General features: G+C 43.2%; 1 protein-coding gene across 1 annotated transcript in view; it reads left to right on the forward strand.

The window, feature by feature from the left end:
• The window catches only part of LOC121654152 (ribonuclease inhibitor-like), a gene marked incomplete at its 5' end in the record, with an annotated part of 136,450 nt that extends 117,910 nt beyond the window's left edge, over positions 1–18,540 (forward strand). Inside the window, 5 exons of the mRNA XM_042008123.1 lie at positions 5,323–5,487; positions 8,559–8,723; positions 11,392–11,556; positions 14,263–14,427; positions 18,322–18,540. Of these exons, the coding sequence (XP_041864057.1) occupies positions 5,323–5,487; positions 8,559–8,723; positions 11,392–11,556; positions 14,263–14,427; positions 18,322–18,484 (823 nt within the window). The remainder of the gene's footprint in view (positions 1–5,322; positions 5,488–8,558; positions 8,724–11,391; positions 11,557–14,262; positions 14,428–18,321) is intronic.
• Between the last annotated feature and the right edge of the window lie 1,058 nt (positions 18,541–19,598).

Raw genomic sequence — 19,598 nt, forward strand, 5'->3', positions numbered from 1 at the left:
AAGAAGACATCTTTAAACTCCCACCTGGAAGAGATGAACCAATCAGAACAGTGATGACAAAGGGAGTGGCTGGCATTGGGAAAACTGTCTTAACACAGAAGTTCACTCTGGACTGGGCTGAAGACAAAGCCCACCAGGACATCCAGTTGACATTTCCACTGACTTTCAGAGAGCTGAATGTGCTGAAAGAGAAAAAGTTCAGCTTGGTGGAACTTGTTCATCACTTCTTTACTGAAACCAAAGAAGCAGGAATCTGCAGCTTTGAAGAGTTCCAGGTTGTCTTCATCTTGGACGGTCTGGATGAGAGTCGACTTCCTCTGGACTTCCACAACAATGAGACCCTGACTGATGTTACAGAGTCCACCTCAGTGGATGTGCTGCTGACTAACCTCATCAGGGGGAAACTGCTTCCCTCTGCTCGCCTCTGGATAACCACACGACCTGCAGCAGCCAATCAGATCCCTCCTGACTGTGTTGGCATGGTGACAGAGGTCAGAGGGTTCATTGACCCACAGAAGGAGGAGTACTTCAGGAAGAGGTTCAGAAAAGAGGAGCAGGCCAGCAGGATCATCTCCCACATGAAGACATCACGAAGCCTCCACATCATGTGCCACATCCCAGTCTTCTGCTGGATCACTGCTACAGTTCTGGAGGATGTGCTGGAAACCAGAGAGGGAGGAGAGCTGCCCAAGACCCTGACTGAGATGTACATCCACTTCCTGGTGGTCCAGACCAAAGTCAAGAAGGTCAAGTATGATGGAGGAGCTGAGACAGATCCACACTGGAGTCCAGAGAGCAGGAAGATGATTGAGTCTCTGGGAAAACTGGCTTTTGATCAGCTGCAGAAAGGAAACCTGATCTTCTATGAATCAGACCTGACAGAGTGTGGCATCGATATCACAGCAGCCTCAGTTTACTCAGGAGTGTTCACACAGATCTTTAAAGAGGAGAGAGGACTGTACCAGGAGAAGGTGTTCAGCTTCATCCATCTGAGTGTTCAGGAGTTTCTGGCTGCTCTTCATGTCCGTCTGACCTTCATCAAGTCTGGAGTCAACCTGATGAAAGATAAACAATCATACTTGAGGTGGTTGTACACATTTTTTAGGAAACCAGACTCAAACCTTCTCCATCAGAGAGCTGTGGACGAGGCCTTACAGAGTCCAAATGGACACCTGGACTTGTTCCTCCGCTTCCTCCTGGGTCTTTCACTGCAGACCAATCAGAGTCTCCTACGAGGCCTGATGACACAGACAGGAAGTAGCTCACAGACCAATCAGGAAACAGTCCAGTACATCAAGAAGAAGATCAGTAAGAATGTGTCTGCAGAGAGAAGCATCAATCTGTTCCACTGTCTGAATGAACTGAATGATCGTTCTCTAGACGAGGAGATCCATCAGTTCCTGAGATCAGGACGTCTCTCCACAGATAAACTGTCTCCTGCTCAGTGGTCAGCTCTGGTCTTCATCTTACTGTCATCAGAAGAAGATCTGGAGGTGTTTGACCTGCAGAAATACTTTCCTTCAGAGGAGGTTCTTCTGAGGCTGCTGCCAGTGGTCAAAGCCTCCAGCAAAGCTCTGTAAGTACATATATAGCAGGATGTGGAGAAACATACTGCTGCTGGTATAAGGGTACATCATGGGACAGATTATTACTTGTCTTATTATTTCCTCTTCAGACTGAGCAGCTGTTCCCTCTCAGATGAAGGATGTTCAGCTCTGTCCTCAGCTCTCAGCTCTCCGTCCTCCAGACTGAAGGAACTGGACCTGAGAATCCAGGACTCAGGACTGAAGGAGCTGTGTGATGGACTGGAAAACTGGAAACTGGAAACTCTCAGGTCAGGTTTCTCTGCTGCTCTCACATGTTGTTCCTCTGTTTCAGCTTCAAACATCTCTGTGATGGAATAATCTGCAATGTTTTCTAAACTACTTTGAAATATTGTGAATGAAATATGTCCAGAGTAACGCATCTTTTAAAATGAAGGAACATGTGTTTTATTTAGGACTTAAAGGTATAAATGAGCCTCTGGTTAAATAAAGATGCTCTACTTTGTCTCTCAGCTTTGGTTGAAACGTTGCTCGTCCTGCTTCTTTATCACGTTGTTTCCATCTAGTGGTTCAGTCACATAGTAAACAGAATCACCCCCAATGCTTTTTCCTGCCTAAATTCCTTTACCCTGATGGAAAACATCATGGAGTTTAGGAAAGGTGGTGGGATAAATTCAGAGGATCCAAGAAAAGATGACAGCGTTGCATTGAGAATCCGACCACAATGAGCCTCGCCTGTGGTTTTATTCTGCAGCTCTGAAACTACAGATGTTCAATAAATATTCTACAGAAAGGGATTCAGATATTTCATCTAATGCAGTCTGATCACACTGACATGGAAACTATATGTCATGTGAACGTGTTCAGATATAAAATATGACTTTCTAATCAAGCTTGGTGATTAAAGGGAAGGAAAAGTAAAACATGTCGTCACAGCTGCTCACACTCACCCCACTGTCCTCATATATGTCCACACATTTACCAGTTAGTACAACTGGATAAACACCAGCATTGCTTCCAAGGCTGCAGCCAGAATGAAGTGTGTTATGGAATTATCTCCTTTCATAAAGGAAGCTACGCTGTTCCTCAAAGAGGTCATAAAGAAAGCATTGGAGCAGCTTTCATTCGCATCTGATGGTTTCAGACAGCTCTTACCATGGCTGCTGCTCACACACTTCCAGGTTCTTCACTCTGTAAGGAAGGTTCTGGAGCAGACTGGACACTTAGACCAGACCAGGGATGGTGTATCCATACTCTGGAGTCCATACTTTGATTTCAGCCATTCAGATATCAGATCTGATACTGTGTGAATATGGAGATACCGCTCTGCTGAGACAAAAAAGACATTTGTTTTCACTTCTGAGAGTTTTAGACACTAAAATTGTGTGTGAAGTCCAGCAACAGTTATTCCTTCTGTGTCACATGATCATGGCAGCTGATCGTGGCTTCAGATGTCAGGATGTCATGATGATGCTGCTTCTGTAAGTGATGATGAGGTTTAGATATTTTACTGGTTTAATGCAGGTTATTACACATTATATTTTATTATATTTAACATATTACTATAACTTATAGTTTATTAACTTCCCATTTAATTAGAACAATCTTATTAATTTGTAGTTTAACTATTTTTATCATTATTTAAAAAAGATTTTATATTTTTAAATATAAATCAGTGTAATTTATTTTTGCTTTAAAAGCCTCTCAGGTATTTACATTTGTGAGTTTTATTTATGTTTCATGCTGCCGTTGTAATAAAGATAATAATACACACTTTCTAATCATGATTCTCCTTTAAGGGCCAAGAAGCATCAATATCGGTATCAGTATCGATGAAAAGTTCCATAAACTAATGGTATCGTATTAAAGGAGAAGATTTTGGTACCGCCGTCCCTAGACTAGACCAGGTGTTGTAAAGACTCTTGTTCTTCTCTCAGTGGAGACTGTAGTTCTGTCAGCTCATGTGGGAAATGCTGCCATCTGCTGCTGCAGCTACTAACTGCACCTCATGTTGGTGCAGTTTGCAGCTACACCAGGGGCCTCATTTAACAAGCTGTAGCAACAAAAACCAGCGTACGCAGCTCATAGTCAACTTTTGGGATTTATAAAAACCAAACTTGGTGGAAAATGTTCCTACCTCCACGGCAACTCTGACCCAGGCGTACGCACAAAATCTGGGAAAACGGGAAACGGCTACACCAACAGTCCAGAATAAAATCAAGGAAATGATGTGAAATGTGAGACATTTGTACACAATCCACTATTACCTTTCACACCACATGTTAGATATTAAAGCTGTTTGCAGAAATGAATAATTACATATTAATTCTCCTAAGAGTTCACGCTCAGAAATAAAAACAGGATTTCCAAGAAAAGGGAGATGGTATTAATAAGAACCTCAACCACTAAAATATGTTCTGTTGTTGTGAAACAAAACTTAGATGTTATAAAATCCATCCAGCTAAATAAGGTGGACAGTCTGCTGCCAGCATGAACCAGTCAGTAAAAGAAAATGTGAGAAGTAGCTTCGGTCCTTCGTTCTAAGACCCAGCAGAGCGGGACGCAGACTGGAGGCTGGAGGTCTAGAAGTGATGCAACGCTTAGGAAACACACAAGAGGTGGATTTCCTTTATTTCCCACAACTCTTTGTCCACCTGGTTAATAGCAGTGATGGTGTCCCTCTGCACCTGCAGGACTTCCTCTGAGGACACGACTGCTGCCGTGCTGGGTGGAGTCTCAGTCTTATTATTCACCCCTGTGGGATTCGAACTTTCTCCCGCATGGCAGACGGATGCCCTGCCAGCTGTGACATCCAGCTGCACCATCCTCCTCTCTGGTGTGTCTTTCCTCATTCCAGCATCTCTACCTGCTGCCCTCCTCCACCTACCTGACCCTGGTGATGACCACGTCACCCCCACCAGATAAAACCTGTTCTAGTTTTCCAACGTGGTCCATCAGGATCTCCGTCTGACATTCCAAAGAAATCCTCCTCTTCCATCTTTTCCCTCCTGAGCCATCATGGAAATGATGTGATGAAAATGTATTACAGGCGTTCACCTGACCTTTTATAGCCACCATGTGGGCGGAGCAAGGCGCTCCCTCACCTGCACCGACGTTAGAGTTGATTGTGATTTATAAACGGAAACAGACGTGGGACGTGCGTCCGCATGCTTTTATAAATTTGGAAGTTTTGTGCTGCATTTCCTTGTTTCCCTGCGGACGCCGCCTGTAGTCTGCTTTGCTACGCTCAGGTTTATAAATGAGGCCCCAGATCTTCTGCAGGTTTATTGCTCTGCCACAAATAACATCCACAGACTGAGAAGAGATTTAAAGATGTGTGAAATACATTTCACATGTAGAAATGATTTATCAGACTTTCATGTAATTATCAATCCACACAGGTCTTTGCTGTGAAACTAGCTCTACCTTTAACACTTTCATTTCACAGTGAACTGAAGATGTAGATGCTGTTAATAATTAGATTAAACATGTTTGTGGATAGTGAGATATTTGTAGCTGATGGGAGATATTTGCACAATCTCTCCTATAAATGTTAGAAAGTCAGATAAAACTTGTGGATAGAGAACTAACAATGAAACTAGATTGTGTATCTCCACTTTTCAAAGCTCCCCATTAGAAGTTCAGCAGATATTCTGCCTGTACAGAGCAAATTCTGGATTTGTTATTTTGAGGAATGTATTTTAGTTGTTCATAAACATTAAATGTAACATAAGTTTAATACAAATATTATTAATGTTGTTTGATTCCTTCTCTTTAGCCTGAGTAGATGTACCATCTCAGATGAAGGATGTTCAGCTCTGTCCTCAGTTCTCAGCTCCCAGTCCTCCAGGCTGATAAAACTGGACCTGAGTATCGAAGCCTCAGGAGTGAAACATCTGTCTGCTGGACTGCAAAGTCCAAACTGTAAACTGGAAACTCTCAGGTGAGGTTTCTCTGCTGTTCTTATTTGTGTTTGTATTGTTTCAGCTTCAGTCTCTGTGATGCAATGATCTGAAACCTTTTCACAACTATTTAAACACACAAATGAAAAATGTGGAGATTAAAACATTGTGTAAAATGTTATTTATTTATTTATATAAGACAATTATATCTACATGTAAAAGACAGAGGGTTTTCTGTCTGTGGTCTAAAACCTGATCATGGCCTGATCTCTGTCAAGCAGGAGCAGCAGAGGAGCTGCATGCAGGTTTTTACATTTGCATTAAATAAATCTTAATTTCTTTGGTGGAACAACTGACAACCTTTGGAAAGATGGAAATGCAGGAGAGAGGCGGCATTCCAGAGATCACTGTAAATGCATTAACATGTTGTGTTTGTAGCCTTTGTGTTGTCTTCACATTTTCTACACACATTTTTTCCTCCAGGGTAAAAATAACCTGGTCTGTTAGACTGTTTATAAAGAATGAGATACAACATGACACTAAATATTTTTATTTGACCTTATCAGTGAACTTGTTTCCAGTACACTGAAATATCTTTTACATTTATTCATGTAATTTATGGTATGATAACTTTCCTCTACTTTAAGTAAAAACAGCAAAAAAAAAGGCACACCTCCTGTCCTTTTGTGTCAAATTGACCCGGTCTTTTCTCACTGTTTTATAAAGCATAAAATACAAAATTATTTTTATCTTTTGTGTTACACCTTTTAGTCAGTTTGTTTTCATCACTATCCATCCATCCATCCATCCATCCATCCATCCATCCATCCATCCATTCCTTAATGCTTATCTGGAGTCGGGTCGCGGGGGCAGCTGCCTAAGCAGGGAAACCCAGACTTCCCTCTCCCCGCCCACATTCACCAGCTCATCTGGAGGGATCCCGAGGTGTTCCTAGGCCAGCCGAGAGATGTAGTCTGTCCAGCGTATCCTGGGTCCTTCCCGGGCCTCTTTCCGGTGGGACGTGCCCCGAACACCTCACCAAGGAGGCGTCCAGGAGGCATCCTAACCAGATGCCCGAGCCACCTCATCTGGCTCCTCTCGATGTGGAGGAGCAGCGGCTCTACTCTGAGCCCCTCCAGGATCACCAAGCTTCTCATCCTATCTCTAAGGGAGAGCCCGGCCACCCTGCGGAGAAAACTCATTTCGGCCGCTTGTACTTGCGATCTTGTTCTTTCGGTCACCAACCACAGCTCATGGCCATAGGTGAGGGTAGGAACGTAGATCGACCGGTAAATCGAGAGCTTTGCCTTTTAGCTCAGGTCCTTCTTTACCACGACAGGCCGTTGCAGAGCCCGCATCACTGCAGACGCCGCACCGATCCACCTGTCCATCTCCCGCTCCATCCTTCCCTCACTCATGAACAAGACCCCAAGATTCGTGAACTCCTCCACTTGGGGCAGGACCCTGTTGCAGACCCGGAGAGAACACTCCATGCTTTTCCACACCAGTCTTGGATTTGGAGGTGCTGACTCTCATCCCAGCCGCTTCACACTGTTGGCTTCATCGGGCCGTGATCTTCAGCTGTCACTGGAGCGATTCGCAGCCTCAACCACATCATCCACAAAGAGCAGAGACCCAATCCTGAGGCCACCGAACCGGATCCCCTCAACACCTCGGCTAAGCCTAGAAATTCTGTCCAAAAAATGTATGAACAGAATCGGTGACAAAGGACAGCCTTGATGGAGTCCAACCCGCACTGGAAATGATTCTGATTTACTGGCGGCAATGTGGCCCAAACTCTGACACCGGTTGTACAGGGACTGGACAGCTTGTACAAGCGGGTCCAGCACTCCATACCCCCGGAGTACCCCCCACAGGAGTCGACGGGGGACACGGTCGAACTCCTTCTCCAAGTCCACAAAGCACATGTAGACTGGTTGGGCAAACTCCCATGTCCCCTCAAAGACCCTGAAGAGGGTGTAGAGCTGGTCCACTGTTCCACAACCGGGTCAAAAACCACACTGCTCCTCCTCAATCCGAGGTTCGACTATCAGGCAGACCCTCCTCTCCAGCACCCCTGAATAAACCTTAGGAAGCTGAGGAGTGTGATCCCCCTGTAGTTGGAGCACACCCTCCGGTCCCCCTTTTTGAGGAGGGGGACCTCCACCTCAGTCTGCCAGTCCAGGGGAACTGTCCCCGATGTCCACGCGATGCTGCAGAGGCGTGTCAGCCAAGACAGCCCTACAGCCTTTTAACCACCTCAGTGACCTCAGCTCCAGAGATTTACATTACACGTGTAGAAATGGTGGGCTGCACGGTGGTGTGGTGGTTAGCACCACAGCCTCACAGCAGGAAGGTGGCCAGTTCGAATCTTGGCTGGGGGGAGGTTCGAACCTAGATGACGGCGGCCTTTCTGTGTGGAGTTTGCATGTTCTCCCGGTGTATGCCTGGGATCTCTACGGGTTCTCCGGCTTCCTCCCACCGTCCAAATGATAGGTTAATTGGTTATTATAAATTCTCCCTAGGAGAGAGTGTGTGTGTGAATGGTTGTTTGTCTGTCTGTGTTGGCCCTGCGACAGACTGGTGACCTGTCCAGGGTGTACCCTGCCTCTCACCTGCTAAAATGCTGGGATAGGCTCCAGCTCACCTGCAACCCATATGAAATAAGCGGTCAAGATAATGGATGGATGTAGAAATGGTTTATCAGACTTTCATGTAATTATCAGTCCACACAGGTCTTTGCTGTGAAACCAGCTCTACCTTTAACACTTTCATTTCACGGTGAACTGAAGATGTAGACGCTGTTATTAATTAGATTAAACATGTTTGTGGATAGTGAGATATTTGTAGCTGATGGGAGATATTTGCACAATCTCTCCTATAAATGTTAGAAAGTCAGATAAAATTTGTGGGTAGAGAACTAACAATGAAACTAGATTGTGTATGTCCACTTTTCAAAGCTCCCCATTAGAAGTTCAGCAGATTTTCTGCCTGTACAGAGCAAATTCTGGATTTGTTATTTTGAGGAATGTATTTTAGTTGTTCATAAACATTAAATGTAACATAAGTTTAATACAAATATTATTAATGTTGTTTGATTCCTTCTCTTCAGACTGAGTGGATGTACCATCTCAGAAGAAGAATGTTCAGCTCTGTCCTCAGTTCTCAGCTCCCAGTCCTCCAGGCTGAAAAAACTGGACCTGAGTATCGAAGCCTCAGGAATGAAACATCTGTCTGCTGGACTGGAAAGTCCAAACTGTAAACTGGAAACTCTCAGGTGAGGTTTCTCTGCTGTTCTTATTTGTGTTTGTATTGTTTCAGCTTCAGTCTCTGTGATGCAATGATCTGAAACCTTTTCACAACTATTTAAATATACAAATGAAAAATGTGGAGATAAAACATTGTGTAAAATGTTCCTTATTTATTTATATAAGACAATTATATCTACATGTAAATGACAGAGGGTATTCTGTCTGTGGTCTAAAACCTGATCATGGCCTGATCTCTCTCAAGCAGGAGCAGCAGAGGAGCTGCATGCAGGTTTTTACATTTCCATTAAATAAATCCTAATTTCTTTGGTGGAACAACTGACAACCTTTGGAAAGTTGGAAATGCAGGAGAGAGGCGGCATTCCAGACATCACTGTAAATGCATTAACATGTTGTGTTTGTAGCCCTCGTGTTCTCTTCACATTTTCTACACACATGTTGTCCTCCAGGGTAAAAATAACCTGGTCTCTTAGACTGTTTATAAAGATTGAGATACAACATGACACTAAATATTTTTATTTGACCTTGTCAGTGAACTTGTTTCCAGTACACTGAAATATCTTTTACATTTGTTAATGTAATTTATGGTATGATAACTCTCCTCAACTTTGAGTAAAAACAGCAATAAACAAGGCACACCTCCTGTCCTTTTGGCTCAAATTGACCCGGTCGTTTCTCACTGTTTCATAAAGCATAAAATAAAAAATTATTTTTATCTTTTGTGTTACACATTTTAGTAAATTTTTTTTCATCACCATCCATTCATCCATCCATCCATCCATCCATCCATCCATTCCTTAATGCTTATCCGGAGCCGGGTCGCGGGGGCATCTGCCTAAGCAGGGAAACCCAGACTTCCCTCTCCCCAGCCACATTCACCAGCTCATCCGGAGGGATCCCGAGGTGTTCCTAGGCCAGCCAAGAGATGTAGTCTGTCCAGCGTATCCTGGGTCCTTTCCCGGCCTCTTTCCGGTGGGACGTGCCCCGAACACCTGACCAGGGAGGCATCCAGGAGGCATCCTAACCAGATGCCCGAGCCACCTCATCTGGCTCCTCTCGATGTGGAAGAGCAGCGGCTCTACTCTGAGCCCCTCCAGGATCACCAAGCTTCTCACCCTATCTCTAAGGGAGAGCCCGGCCACCCTGTGGAGAAAAGTCATTTCAACGGCTCGTACTCGCGATCTTGTTCTTTCGGTCATTACCCACAGCTCATGGCCATAGGTGAGGGTAGGAACGTAGATCGACCAGTAAATCGAGAGCTTTGCCTTTTAGCTCAGGTCCTTCTTTACCACAACAGACCGATGCAGAGTCCGCATAACTGCAGACGCCGCACAGATCCACCTGTCCATCTCTCGCTCCATCCTTCCCTCACTCATGAACAAGACCCCGAGATTCGTGAACTCCTCCACTTGGGCAGGACCTTGTTGCAGACCCAGAGACAGCACTCCACACTTTTCCACACCAGTCTTGGATTTGGAGGTGCTGACGCTCATCCCAGCCACTTCACACTGTTGGCTTCATCGGGCCGTGATCTTCAGCTCTCACTGGAGCGATTCGCAGCTGAAACCACATCGTCCACAAAGAGCAGAGACCCAATCCTGAGGCCACAGAAACGCATGCCCTCAACACCTCAGCTGCGCCTTGAAATTCTGTCCATAAAAATTATGAACAGAATCTGTGACAAAGGACAGCCTTGATGGAGTCCAACCCGCACTGGAAATGATTCTGATTTACTGCCGGCAATGCAGACCAAGCTCTGACACCGGTTGTACATGGACCGGACAGCTCGTACAAGCGGGTCTGGCACTCCATAGTCCTGGAGTACCCCCCACAGGAGTCCCCGAGCGACACGGTCGAATGCCTTCTCCAAGTCCACAATGCACATGTAGATTGGTTGGGCAAACTCCCATGTCCCCTCAAAGACCCTGAAGAGGATGTAGAGCTGGTCCACTGTTCCACAACCGGGACAAAAACCACACTGCTCCTCCTCAATCTGAGGTTCGACTATCAGGCAGACCCTCCTCTCCAGCACCCCTGAATAAACCTTAGCAGGCTGAGGAGTGTGATCCCCCGGTATCTGGAGCACACCCTCCAGTCCCTCTTTTTGAAGAGGGGGACCTCCACCTCATTCTGTTAGTCCAGTGGAACTGTCCTCGATGTCCACGTGATGCTGCAGAGACGTGTCAGCCAAGACAGCCCTACAGCCTTTTAACCACCTCAGTGAGCTCAGCTCCAGAGATTTACATTACACATGTAGAAATGGTTTATCAGACTTTCATGTAATTATCAGTCCACACAGGTCTTTGCTGTGAAACTAGCTCTACCTTTAACACTTTCATTTCACGGTGAACTGAAGATGTAGACGCTGTTATTAATTAGATTAAACATGTTTGTGGATAGTGAGATATTTGTAGCTGATGGGAGATATTTGTACAATCTCTCCTATAAATGTTAGAAAGTCAGATAAAACTTGTGGATAGAGAGCTAACAATGAAACTAGATTGTGTATCTCCACTTTTCAAAGCTCCCCATTAGAAGTTCAGCAGATATTCTGCCTGTACAGACCAAATTCTGGATTTGTTATTTTGAGGAATGTATTTTAGTTGTTTGTAAACATTAAATGTAACATAAGTTTAATACAAATATTATTAATGTTGTTTGATTCCTTCTCTTCAGACTGAGTGGATGTACCATCTCAGATGAAGGATGTTCAGCTCTGTCCTCAGTTCTCAGCTCCCAGTCCTCCAGGCTGAAAAAACTGGACCTGAGTATCGAAGCCTCAGGAATGAAACATCTGTCTGCTGGACTGCAAAGTCCAAACTGTAAACTGGAAACTCTCAGGTGAGGTTTCTCTGCTGTTCTTATTTGTGTTTGTATTGTTTCAGCTTCAGTCTCTGTGATGCAATGATCTGAAACCTTTTCACAACTATTTAAACACACAAATGAAAAATGTGGAGATTAAAACATTGTGTAAAATGTTATTTATTTATTTATATAAGACAATTATATCTACATGTAAATGACAGAGGGTATTCTGTCTGTGGTCTAAAACCTGATCATGGCCTGATCTCTCTCAAGCAGGAGCAGCAGAGGAGCTGCATGCAGGTTTTTACATTTGCATTAAATAAATCCTAATTTCTTTGGTGGAACAACTGACAAACTTTGGAAAGTTGGAAATGCAGGAGAGAGGCGGCATTCCAGAGATCTCTGTAAATGCATTAACATGTTGTGTTTGTAGCCCTCGTGTTCTCTTCACATTTTCTACACACATGTTGTCCTCCATGGTGAAAATAAACCCAGTGTGTTAGACTGTTTATGAAGATTGAGATACAACATGACACTAAATATTTTTATTTGACCTTGTCAGTGAACTTGTTTCCAGTACACTGAAATATATTTTATATTTATTCATGTAATTTATGGTATGATAACGTTCCACAACTTTGAGTAAAAACAGCAATAAAAACGGCACACCTCCTGTCCTTTTGTGTCAAATTGACCTGTTTTCTGTTTTATAAAGCATAAAATACAAAATTGTTTTTATCTTTTGTGTTACACCTTTTAGTCAGTTTGTTTTCATCATCATCCATCCATCCATCCATCCATCCATCCATCCATTCCATCCATCCATCCATTCCATCCATCCATCCATTCCATCCATCCATTCCTTAATGCTTATCCGGAGCCGGGTCGCGGGGGCATCTGCCTAAGCAGGGAAACCCAGACTTCCCTCTCCCCAGCCACATTCACCAGCTCATCCGGAGGGATCCCGAGGTGTTCCTAGGCCAGCCAAGAGATGTAGTCTGTCCAGCGTATCCTGGGTCCTTCCCCGGCCTCTTTCCGGTGGGACGTGCCCCGAACACCTGACCAGGGAGGCATCCAGGAGGCATCCTAACCAGATGCCCGAGCCACCTCATCTGGCTCCTCTCGATGTGGAAGAGCAGCGGCTCTACTCTGAGCCCCTCCAGGATCACTGAGCTTCTCACCCTATCTCTAAGGGAGAGCCCGGCCACCCTGTGGAGAAAACTCATTTCGACTGCTTGTATTCGTGATCTTGATCTTTCGGTCACCAACCACAGCTCGTGGCCATAGCTGAGGGTAGGAACGCAGATCGACCAGTAAATCGAGAGCTTTGCCTTTTAGCTCAGGTCCTTCTTTACCACGACTTACCGATGCAGAGTCCACATCACTGCAGACGCCGCACGGATCCACCTGTCCATCTCCCGCTCCATCCTTCCCTCACTCATGAACAAGACCCCGAGATTCGTGAACTCCTCCACTTGGGCAGGACCTTGTTGCAGACCCAGAGACAGCACTCCACACTTTTCCACACCAGTCTTGGATTTGGAGGTGCTGACGCTCATCCCAGCCACTTCACACTGTTGGCTTCATCGGGCCGTGATCTTCAGCTCTCATTGGAGCGATTCGCAGCCACAACCACATCATCCACAAAGAGCAGAGACCCAATCCTGAGGCAACCGAACCGGATCCCCTCAACACCTCGGCTAAGCCTTGAAATTCTGTCCATAAAATGTATGAACAGAATCGGTGACAAAGGACAGCCTTGGCGGAGTCCAACCCGCACTGGAAACGATTCTGATTTACTGCCGGCAATGCGGACCAAGCTCTGGCACCGGTCTTACATGGACCGAACAGTTCGTACAAGCGGGTCTGGCACTCCATACTCCCGGAGTACCCCCCACAGGAGTCCCCTAGGGAAACGGTCGAACGCCTTCTCCAAGTCCACAAAGCACATGTAGATTGGTTGGGCAAACTCCCATGTCCCCTCAAAGACCCTGAAGAGGGTGTAGAGCTGGTCCACTGTTCCACAACCGGGACAAAAACCACACTGCTCCTCCTCAATCTGTGGTTCGACTATCAGGCAGACCCTCCTCTCCAGCACCCCTGAATAAACCTTAGGAGGCTGAGGAGTGTGATCCCCCTGTAGTTGGAGCACACCCTCCAGTCCCCCTTTTTGAGGAGGGGGACCTCCACCTCAGTCTGCCAGTCCAGGGGAACTGTCCCCGATGTCCACGCGATGCTGCAGAGACGTGTCAGCCAAGACAGCCCTACAGCCTTTTAACCACCTCAGTGACCTCAGCTCCAGAGATTTACATTACACATGTAGAAATGGTTTATCAGACTTTCATGTAATTATCAGTCCACACAGGTCTTTGCTGTGAAACTAGCTCTACCTTTAACACTTTCATTTCACGGTGAACTGAAGATGTAGATGCTGTTATTAATTAGATTAAACATGTTTGTGGATAGTGAGATATTTGTAGCTGATGGGAGATATTTGCACAATCTCTCCTATAAATGTTAGAAAGTCAGATAAAATTTGTGGATAGAGAACTAACAATGAAACTAGATTGTGTATCTCCACTTTTCAAAGCTCCCCATTAGAAGTTCAGCAGATATTCTGCCTGTACAGAGCAAATTCTGGATTTGTTATTTTGAGGAATGTATTTTAGCTGTTCATAAACATTAAATGTAAGATAAGTTTAATACTAATATTATTCATTTTGTTAAATTCCTTCTCTTCAGCCTGAGTGGATGTACCATCTCAGATGAAGGATGTTCAGCCCTGTCCTCAGTTCTCCGCTCCCTGTGCTCCAAGCTGATAAAACTGGACCTGAGTATCGAAGCCTCAGGACTGAAACATCTGTTTGTTGGACTGGAAAGTCCAAACTGTAAACTGGAAACTCTCAGGTGAGGTTTTTCTGCTGTTCTTATTTGTGTTTGTATTGTTTCAGCTTCAGTCTCTGTGATGCAAAGATCTGACACCTTTTCACAACTATTTAAATACACCAATGAAAAATGTGGAGATTAAAACATTGTGTAAAATATTCTTTATTTATTTATATAAGATAATTATATCTACATGTAAATGACAGAGGGTTTTCTGTCTGTGGCCAAAAACCTAATGATGAAAAAGAAGGACCAGCACAGGAGCTGTCAGGGCAGTTTTTTAGAGAATTCTGGGCTCCTCTATTCCAGGATTGTTTCCACTTCTTTACGTCTGTGTATTATGATGTTTTTCTGTGTTCTTGATGGTGCATGATGTAATACACCCAATTTGTTTTGTTCTTTACATTGTAGTAGTAGTAGTAGTAGTAGTATTGTGTAATGATAGATTATTAGTTTCTCAGATTTTTATGCTTTGGTACCCATCACCACTTAAACCACGTTATTACACTTCTGATTGCAAATACATTTTCAATAAGCCACTCAACAAAGAGGCATTGGGTATTTTATTGTGAACAATCAAGCACTGATGTGCAAAAAACAATAACTTAAAGCAGGGGTGCCCAAATCCGGTCCTCGAGATCTACCAGCCTGCAACGTTTAGATGCAACCCTTCTCCAACACACCTGAATCAGATGTCATCTGCATGTCATTAAGCTCTGCAGAGACCTGGTAACGAGCCAGTCATCTGATTCAGGTGTGTTGGAGAAGGGTTGCATCTAAAAGTTGCAGGCTGGTAGATCTCGAGGACCGAACTTGGGCACCCCTGACTTAAAGTGTCGGTTTTTTTGTCCCTTAAACAATTCCCTTCACTTTCTGAAGGAGCCTTGCTTTGGGGACATGGGCCTGGCTCCGTCAACAACAAGGACAGAAACTTAAGCTGAATTATAAATAAATTTAGCCTGTATTTAGCTATTGATTATATAATTGAAATAGTTAATGGGTTTGTTAATGCCTTAGTAACTACTCAAAGGCGCCATTGGACGACTGGAGATGAAGGTCTGCTGCTGGGTCGGACTCAGGTGATTCTGGAGCAGCAGAGCATAAAGGCTCATTGCTCCATTATATATTGCTTTTGTGAACATTACCATGGCTCTAACAGACACTTTCACTTTGCCATGTATGTGGAGGAATGTAAAATTAACCCCTGCATGAGACCCATGTCAAGAGCAGTTTGTTTTAGTAAACACTCATGTAGGAGGAAAAAATAAATGAGTGATGTCACCCTCGTGAGGCAATAAGTATTTAGTGTATTTTATTTTATATTGCTGTAAAAACAAGGAAAAAAATTCAACATTTAACTTCTTTATTTATTTATTTTTTATTTAGGCTATTCAAATGTCCCACTAATAACATTTTATAAGACTAGATCTGAACACATCTTAATAACGTAACTGACCTTCGCTTAATGCTCATAATTACTGAGCAGAACTTCGATGCTTCATAATAAAACTCAATGCAGCCGTAACTGAGGGAATGTTTCTGCTGCTGGAGCTCTGACGTCCTGCTGCTGTGACAGGTTAGTTCAGTTTAACAGTAGACATGTGGATTCAGCATCTCTTCCTCCAGTTTTCAGTCCTCACCAGACCCACGCCATTAAACCATCTATCTTCTTGTTCCAGTCGCTCTGACCAAGAGACAGTGTGTGAAACACAGTTCACTGTAGCTGACCTCCAGATTAGTAACGTTCAGTTAGCTACAGCAGGAATCGTTGCTCTACAATGAAGTGGTGACTTGTCCAGAGTGTACGCCTCCTCTCACCCGATAACAGTTAAAGGCAGATTTATACTCGCAGCATCTGTGTGTGGTCGGTTACAGCTCCATCCTCCACGACCCGTCTAAGGTTAGTAGTTACAGACAATGAATGAATGACCAAGAAATGGTTTCAGTCCTCTGTAGTTGTACTCTCACCATTCCTGGAGAAGAAATGTCTAATATTCTTTGCTGCTGCTACTCCTGGCCTCCCTCTCAAGTCTTTTCTGGTTTCCAGGTTTGTGTTGTTTGGGAGGCATCATCTTATCCCCTAAAATGCAGAAGTTTGCTCGCACTTCCATGAGGAAGAACGAACCATTGATCAAACCATTTTTATGAGGAGAGGAGGTTATTGAAATTATTTAAACTGAAATATTACATGACTTTATGGCTTTGTTTTAATTCAGATGCATTAGTATTAATATACATTAGTTATAGTTTTGCATAATATTTAGTCATAGGGGTGTGTGTGGGCCCTTCGAATCACCTTTCTCTGTAATAATTTTATAGAGTACTTTCCTGTGTTACTGCAGAAATAACAACCTACAAATATTTTATCTGCATCAACGTAGATTTGTTGTTTTGTTGTTTTGGTGTTTAAGGTTTTTCTTGTATTTAAACTAATTTGCATACAGTTACCTCTGCTGACAGTTAAAAGAGGAGCTTCTTTAATTTAAATTATTCATCAGCATTTCCTTTAAGTTTTAGGAAACTTCCCTCTAAGCAATTTATTTATTGATTCATCTCGTTTCAGTCCTCTTTGCCCCACCCAAATATCAAACAGTTCACTGCCTGTACAACTAATGTGCTCTCTGATGGAGATTTGAGCCAGATTGACATAGTTTATCTACTAGTATGCCGAGCCCTCTTCCTTTCCTCTTACCGCTAGCAGTGCTGCTTCTGTCAGCGTCTGGAAACCCTCCATGTAAACCGTGAACACACACACACACACACACACACACACACACACACATATATATATATATATATATGTATATATATTCATTCATTCATTCATTCATTCTCTGTACCACTTGGTCCATTATGAGTTACAGGTTAGCTGGAGCCTATCCCATCATTAACAGGTGAGAGGCAGGGTACACCCTGGACAGGTCACCAGTCCATCGCATATATATATATATATAATTTTTTTAATAATTTTTTTTTCTCTAAATATAAAATCAACAACAAAGGACAGCTAAATAACACAAATCCAAACAGTGAGATTATAACAAGTCAGTACCAAGATCCAGCCTTATAGCCGTAGACCAACACACAAAATATGGTTCAAAACTAGTCTGACAGACACACAGACTAGAATTTCTTTTTAAATGTCCAGGTGATTATTACTGAGATGGGATTTACACCAGAAGTTAAAATTACAACTTCTAGAAAACTTTTTCTGATTTTAAAAGAACTCTTGAAACTACAACTGGAATAAACCAAATGAACCTAGTCATGCTAGAAGTTAAACCTCCACTTTTTAGTAAATGCCAGTGAAGTGTCTGATGCTTAGCCTTGCATGTGACTGTATTTGGTGGCAGATGTAGCAGCCATTTGCTAAGAGTCAGTGAATTCTGACTGTATGGACGGGGTTATAGGTTCCTACTAGGGGTCCATATGCAGCGTTTTGTGTTTGCATTTGCAAACCTGTATCAGACCATGGACATGAACCATCACTAGGATCCTCGATCACAGTAACCCAGCTCTCTTGTTCCTCGTCTTCATTCCACCTCTGCAGCCTCTGTGTTGACAGCAGGAATTTCTATTATTCTGGCCAATAAGGCAGCTGGCTGCAGGACAATCAGCTGACATCTGGAGTAAACAATCAGAGCAGCATGAAATAGTGCTGCAGTCCCTTGACTCAATGACAGGAACAGTCCTGCAGCTAAATGAACGGCAAAAATCTCAACCAACCTGTAGGAGTGGGTGCAGCTTCAATGAAAAGTAAAATATAGAAAGTAACAATTAAGACAAAAAGCTGGTTAAAAGTTAAAGAAACAGGAAAAGCTAAGGAGTGACTGCAGCAGGCTATACACAGGTTGGTGCATGCACTAACTGTGTGTAAAACTTTCTCCATCATTTTATCTCCCTCTTTCTCTCCAGGCTGAGTGTGTGTGGTTTCCTGCAGGACTCAGGACTGAAGAAGCTGTGTGATGGACTGAAGAGTCCAAACTACAAACTGGAATCTCTCAGGTCAGGATTCATCAAATTCATATATAATGTTAAAGGGATGGAATATTTATTTCTCCAAAAGGAGGGCAGGTAGAAAAAGTGTGAGAACCACTGAGTTATAGCTGCTGTTAGAATGAGTTTGTAGTTGTAGTTTCTATTTTTACCAGCAGAGGGCGCTTTTAGTTCTTCTGTGCTGATGCCAATGAGAACAGACTTCAGCTGAGAGAGCATGCTAATGCTAATAACTGGATAAAGAGTGGTTAAAGTTTCATTTCATGTGGAATTATTGATTCTGGAAGGTATCCACACCCACGAAGAGGTTTCTGAGTTACCGGACATCACCGTGTTATTGTGTTTTTGTGGAGAGAAAACTCCGGTGAGTGATAACAGTTAGCGCCTAGCATAGCATGCTAGCTGCTGCCGACCACGGCTAATTGCTCATTTTGTGGATATATTATTGTTATGTGTGTCATTATGCTTCTAAAACAATGTTTAAAACCAACCGGAGGTATATAAGAGTGTGCTGTGGAGTTATTGAGAGACGGTCATTTTATTAATCATTTTAAACATGATTGGAGCGTGATTTAATTCATAATTGTTCACTAAAAAGAGAATGAATAGTGTACAGTTGATGTAGATAGATGAATAAAAAGAGATAAAGAGGTTAATAATGAGAAAAAACTGCTGCTCTGTGCAGGCTGTTTTTTGGTGTATGAGTCGGTTGTGATGGCGGCCAGAGCCTGGACCAGAGGCACCAGAAGCAGGACACCGGCTTACTTTTTATTTATTTCTACTTTATTACACGTGAAGCATTTACAAAGACAATAAATAAAGTTGTCTATATAATAAAATAAAGGTTCTGAATACAGGAAATAAACAACTTAAATATGTAAATAGTAAAGAAAACTTATTGTATCTAAATGTAGAAACATTAGTTCAACATGAGAACAGAGAGAAGTGAGAAAGAAAAAGAAAAAAGACATACTGGGGGTTAAAGACTATGTCTACATATTAAACATCCTGCACACACACACAGTTTTAATTGCTTTTTGTTTATTAGAATAATGTATGGAGTGGATGTAATGTTTGAATTTATCAAACAAAGAAATGAAGCCTGGTTTCCTACCTGTAAATTTACACTTATGAACATGAAATCTGGCCATAATAATAAGGAGATTAATTAAGTTCACACTAGGACTGTTGTGCAG

The sequence above is a fragment of the Melanotaenia boesemani genome, chromosome 2 (assembly GCF_017639745.1).
Source record: "Melanotaenia boesemani isolate fMelBoe1 chromosome 2, fMelBoe1.pri, whole genome shotgun sequence".
Lineage (NCBI taxonomy): Eukaryota > Metazoa > Chordata > Actinopteri > Atheriniformes > Melanotaeniidae > Melanotaenia > Melanotaenia boesemani.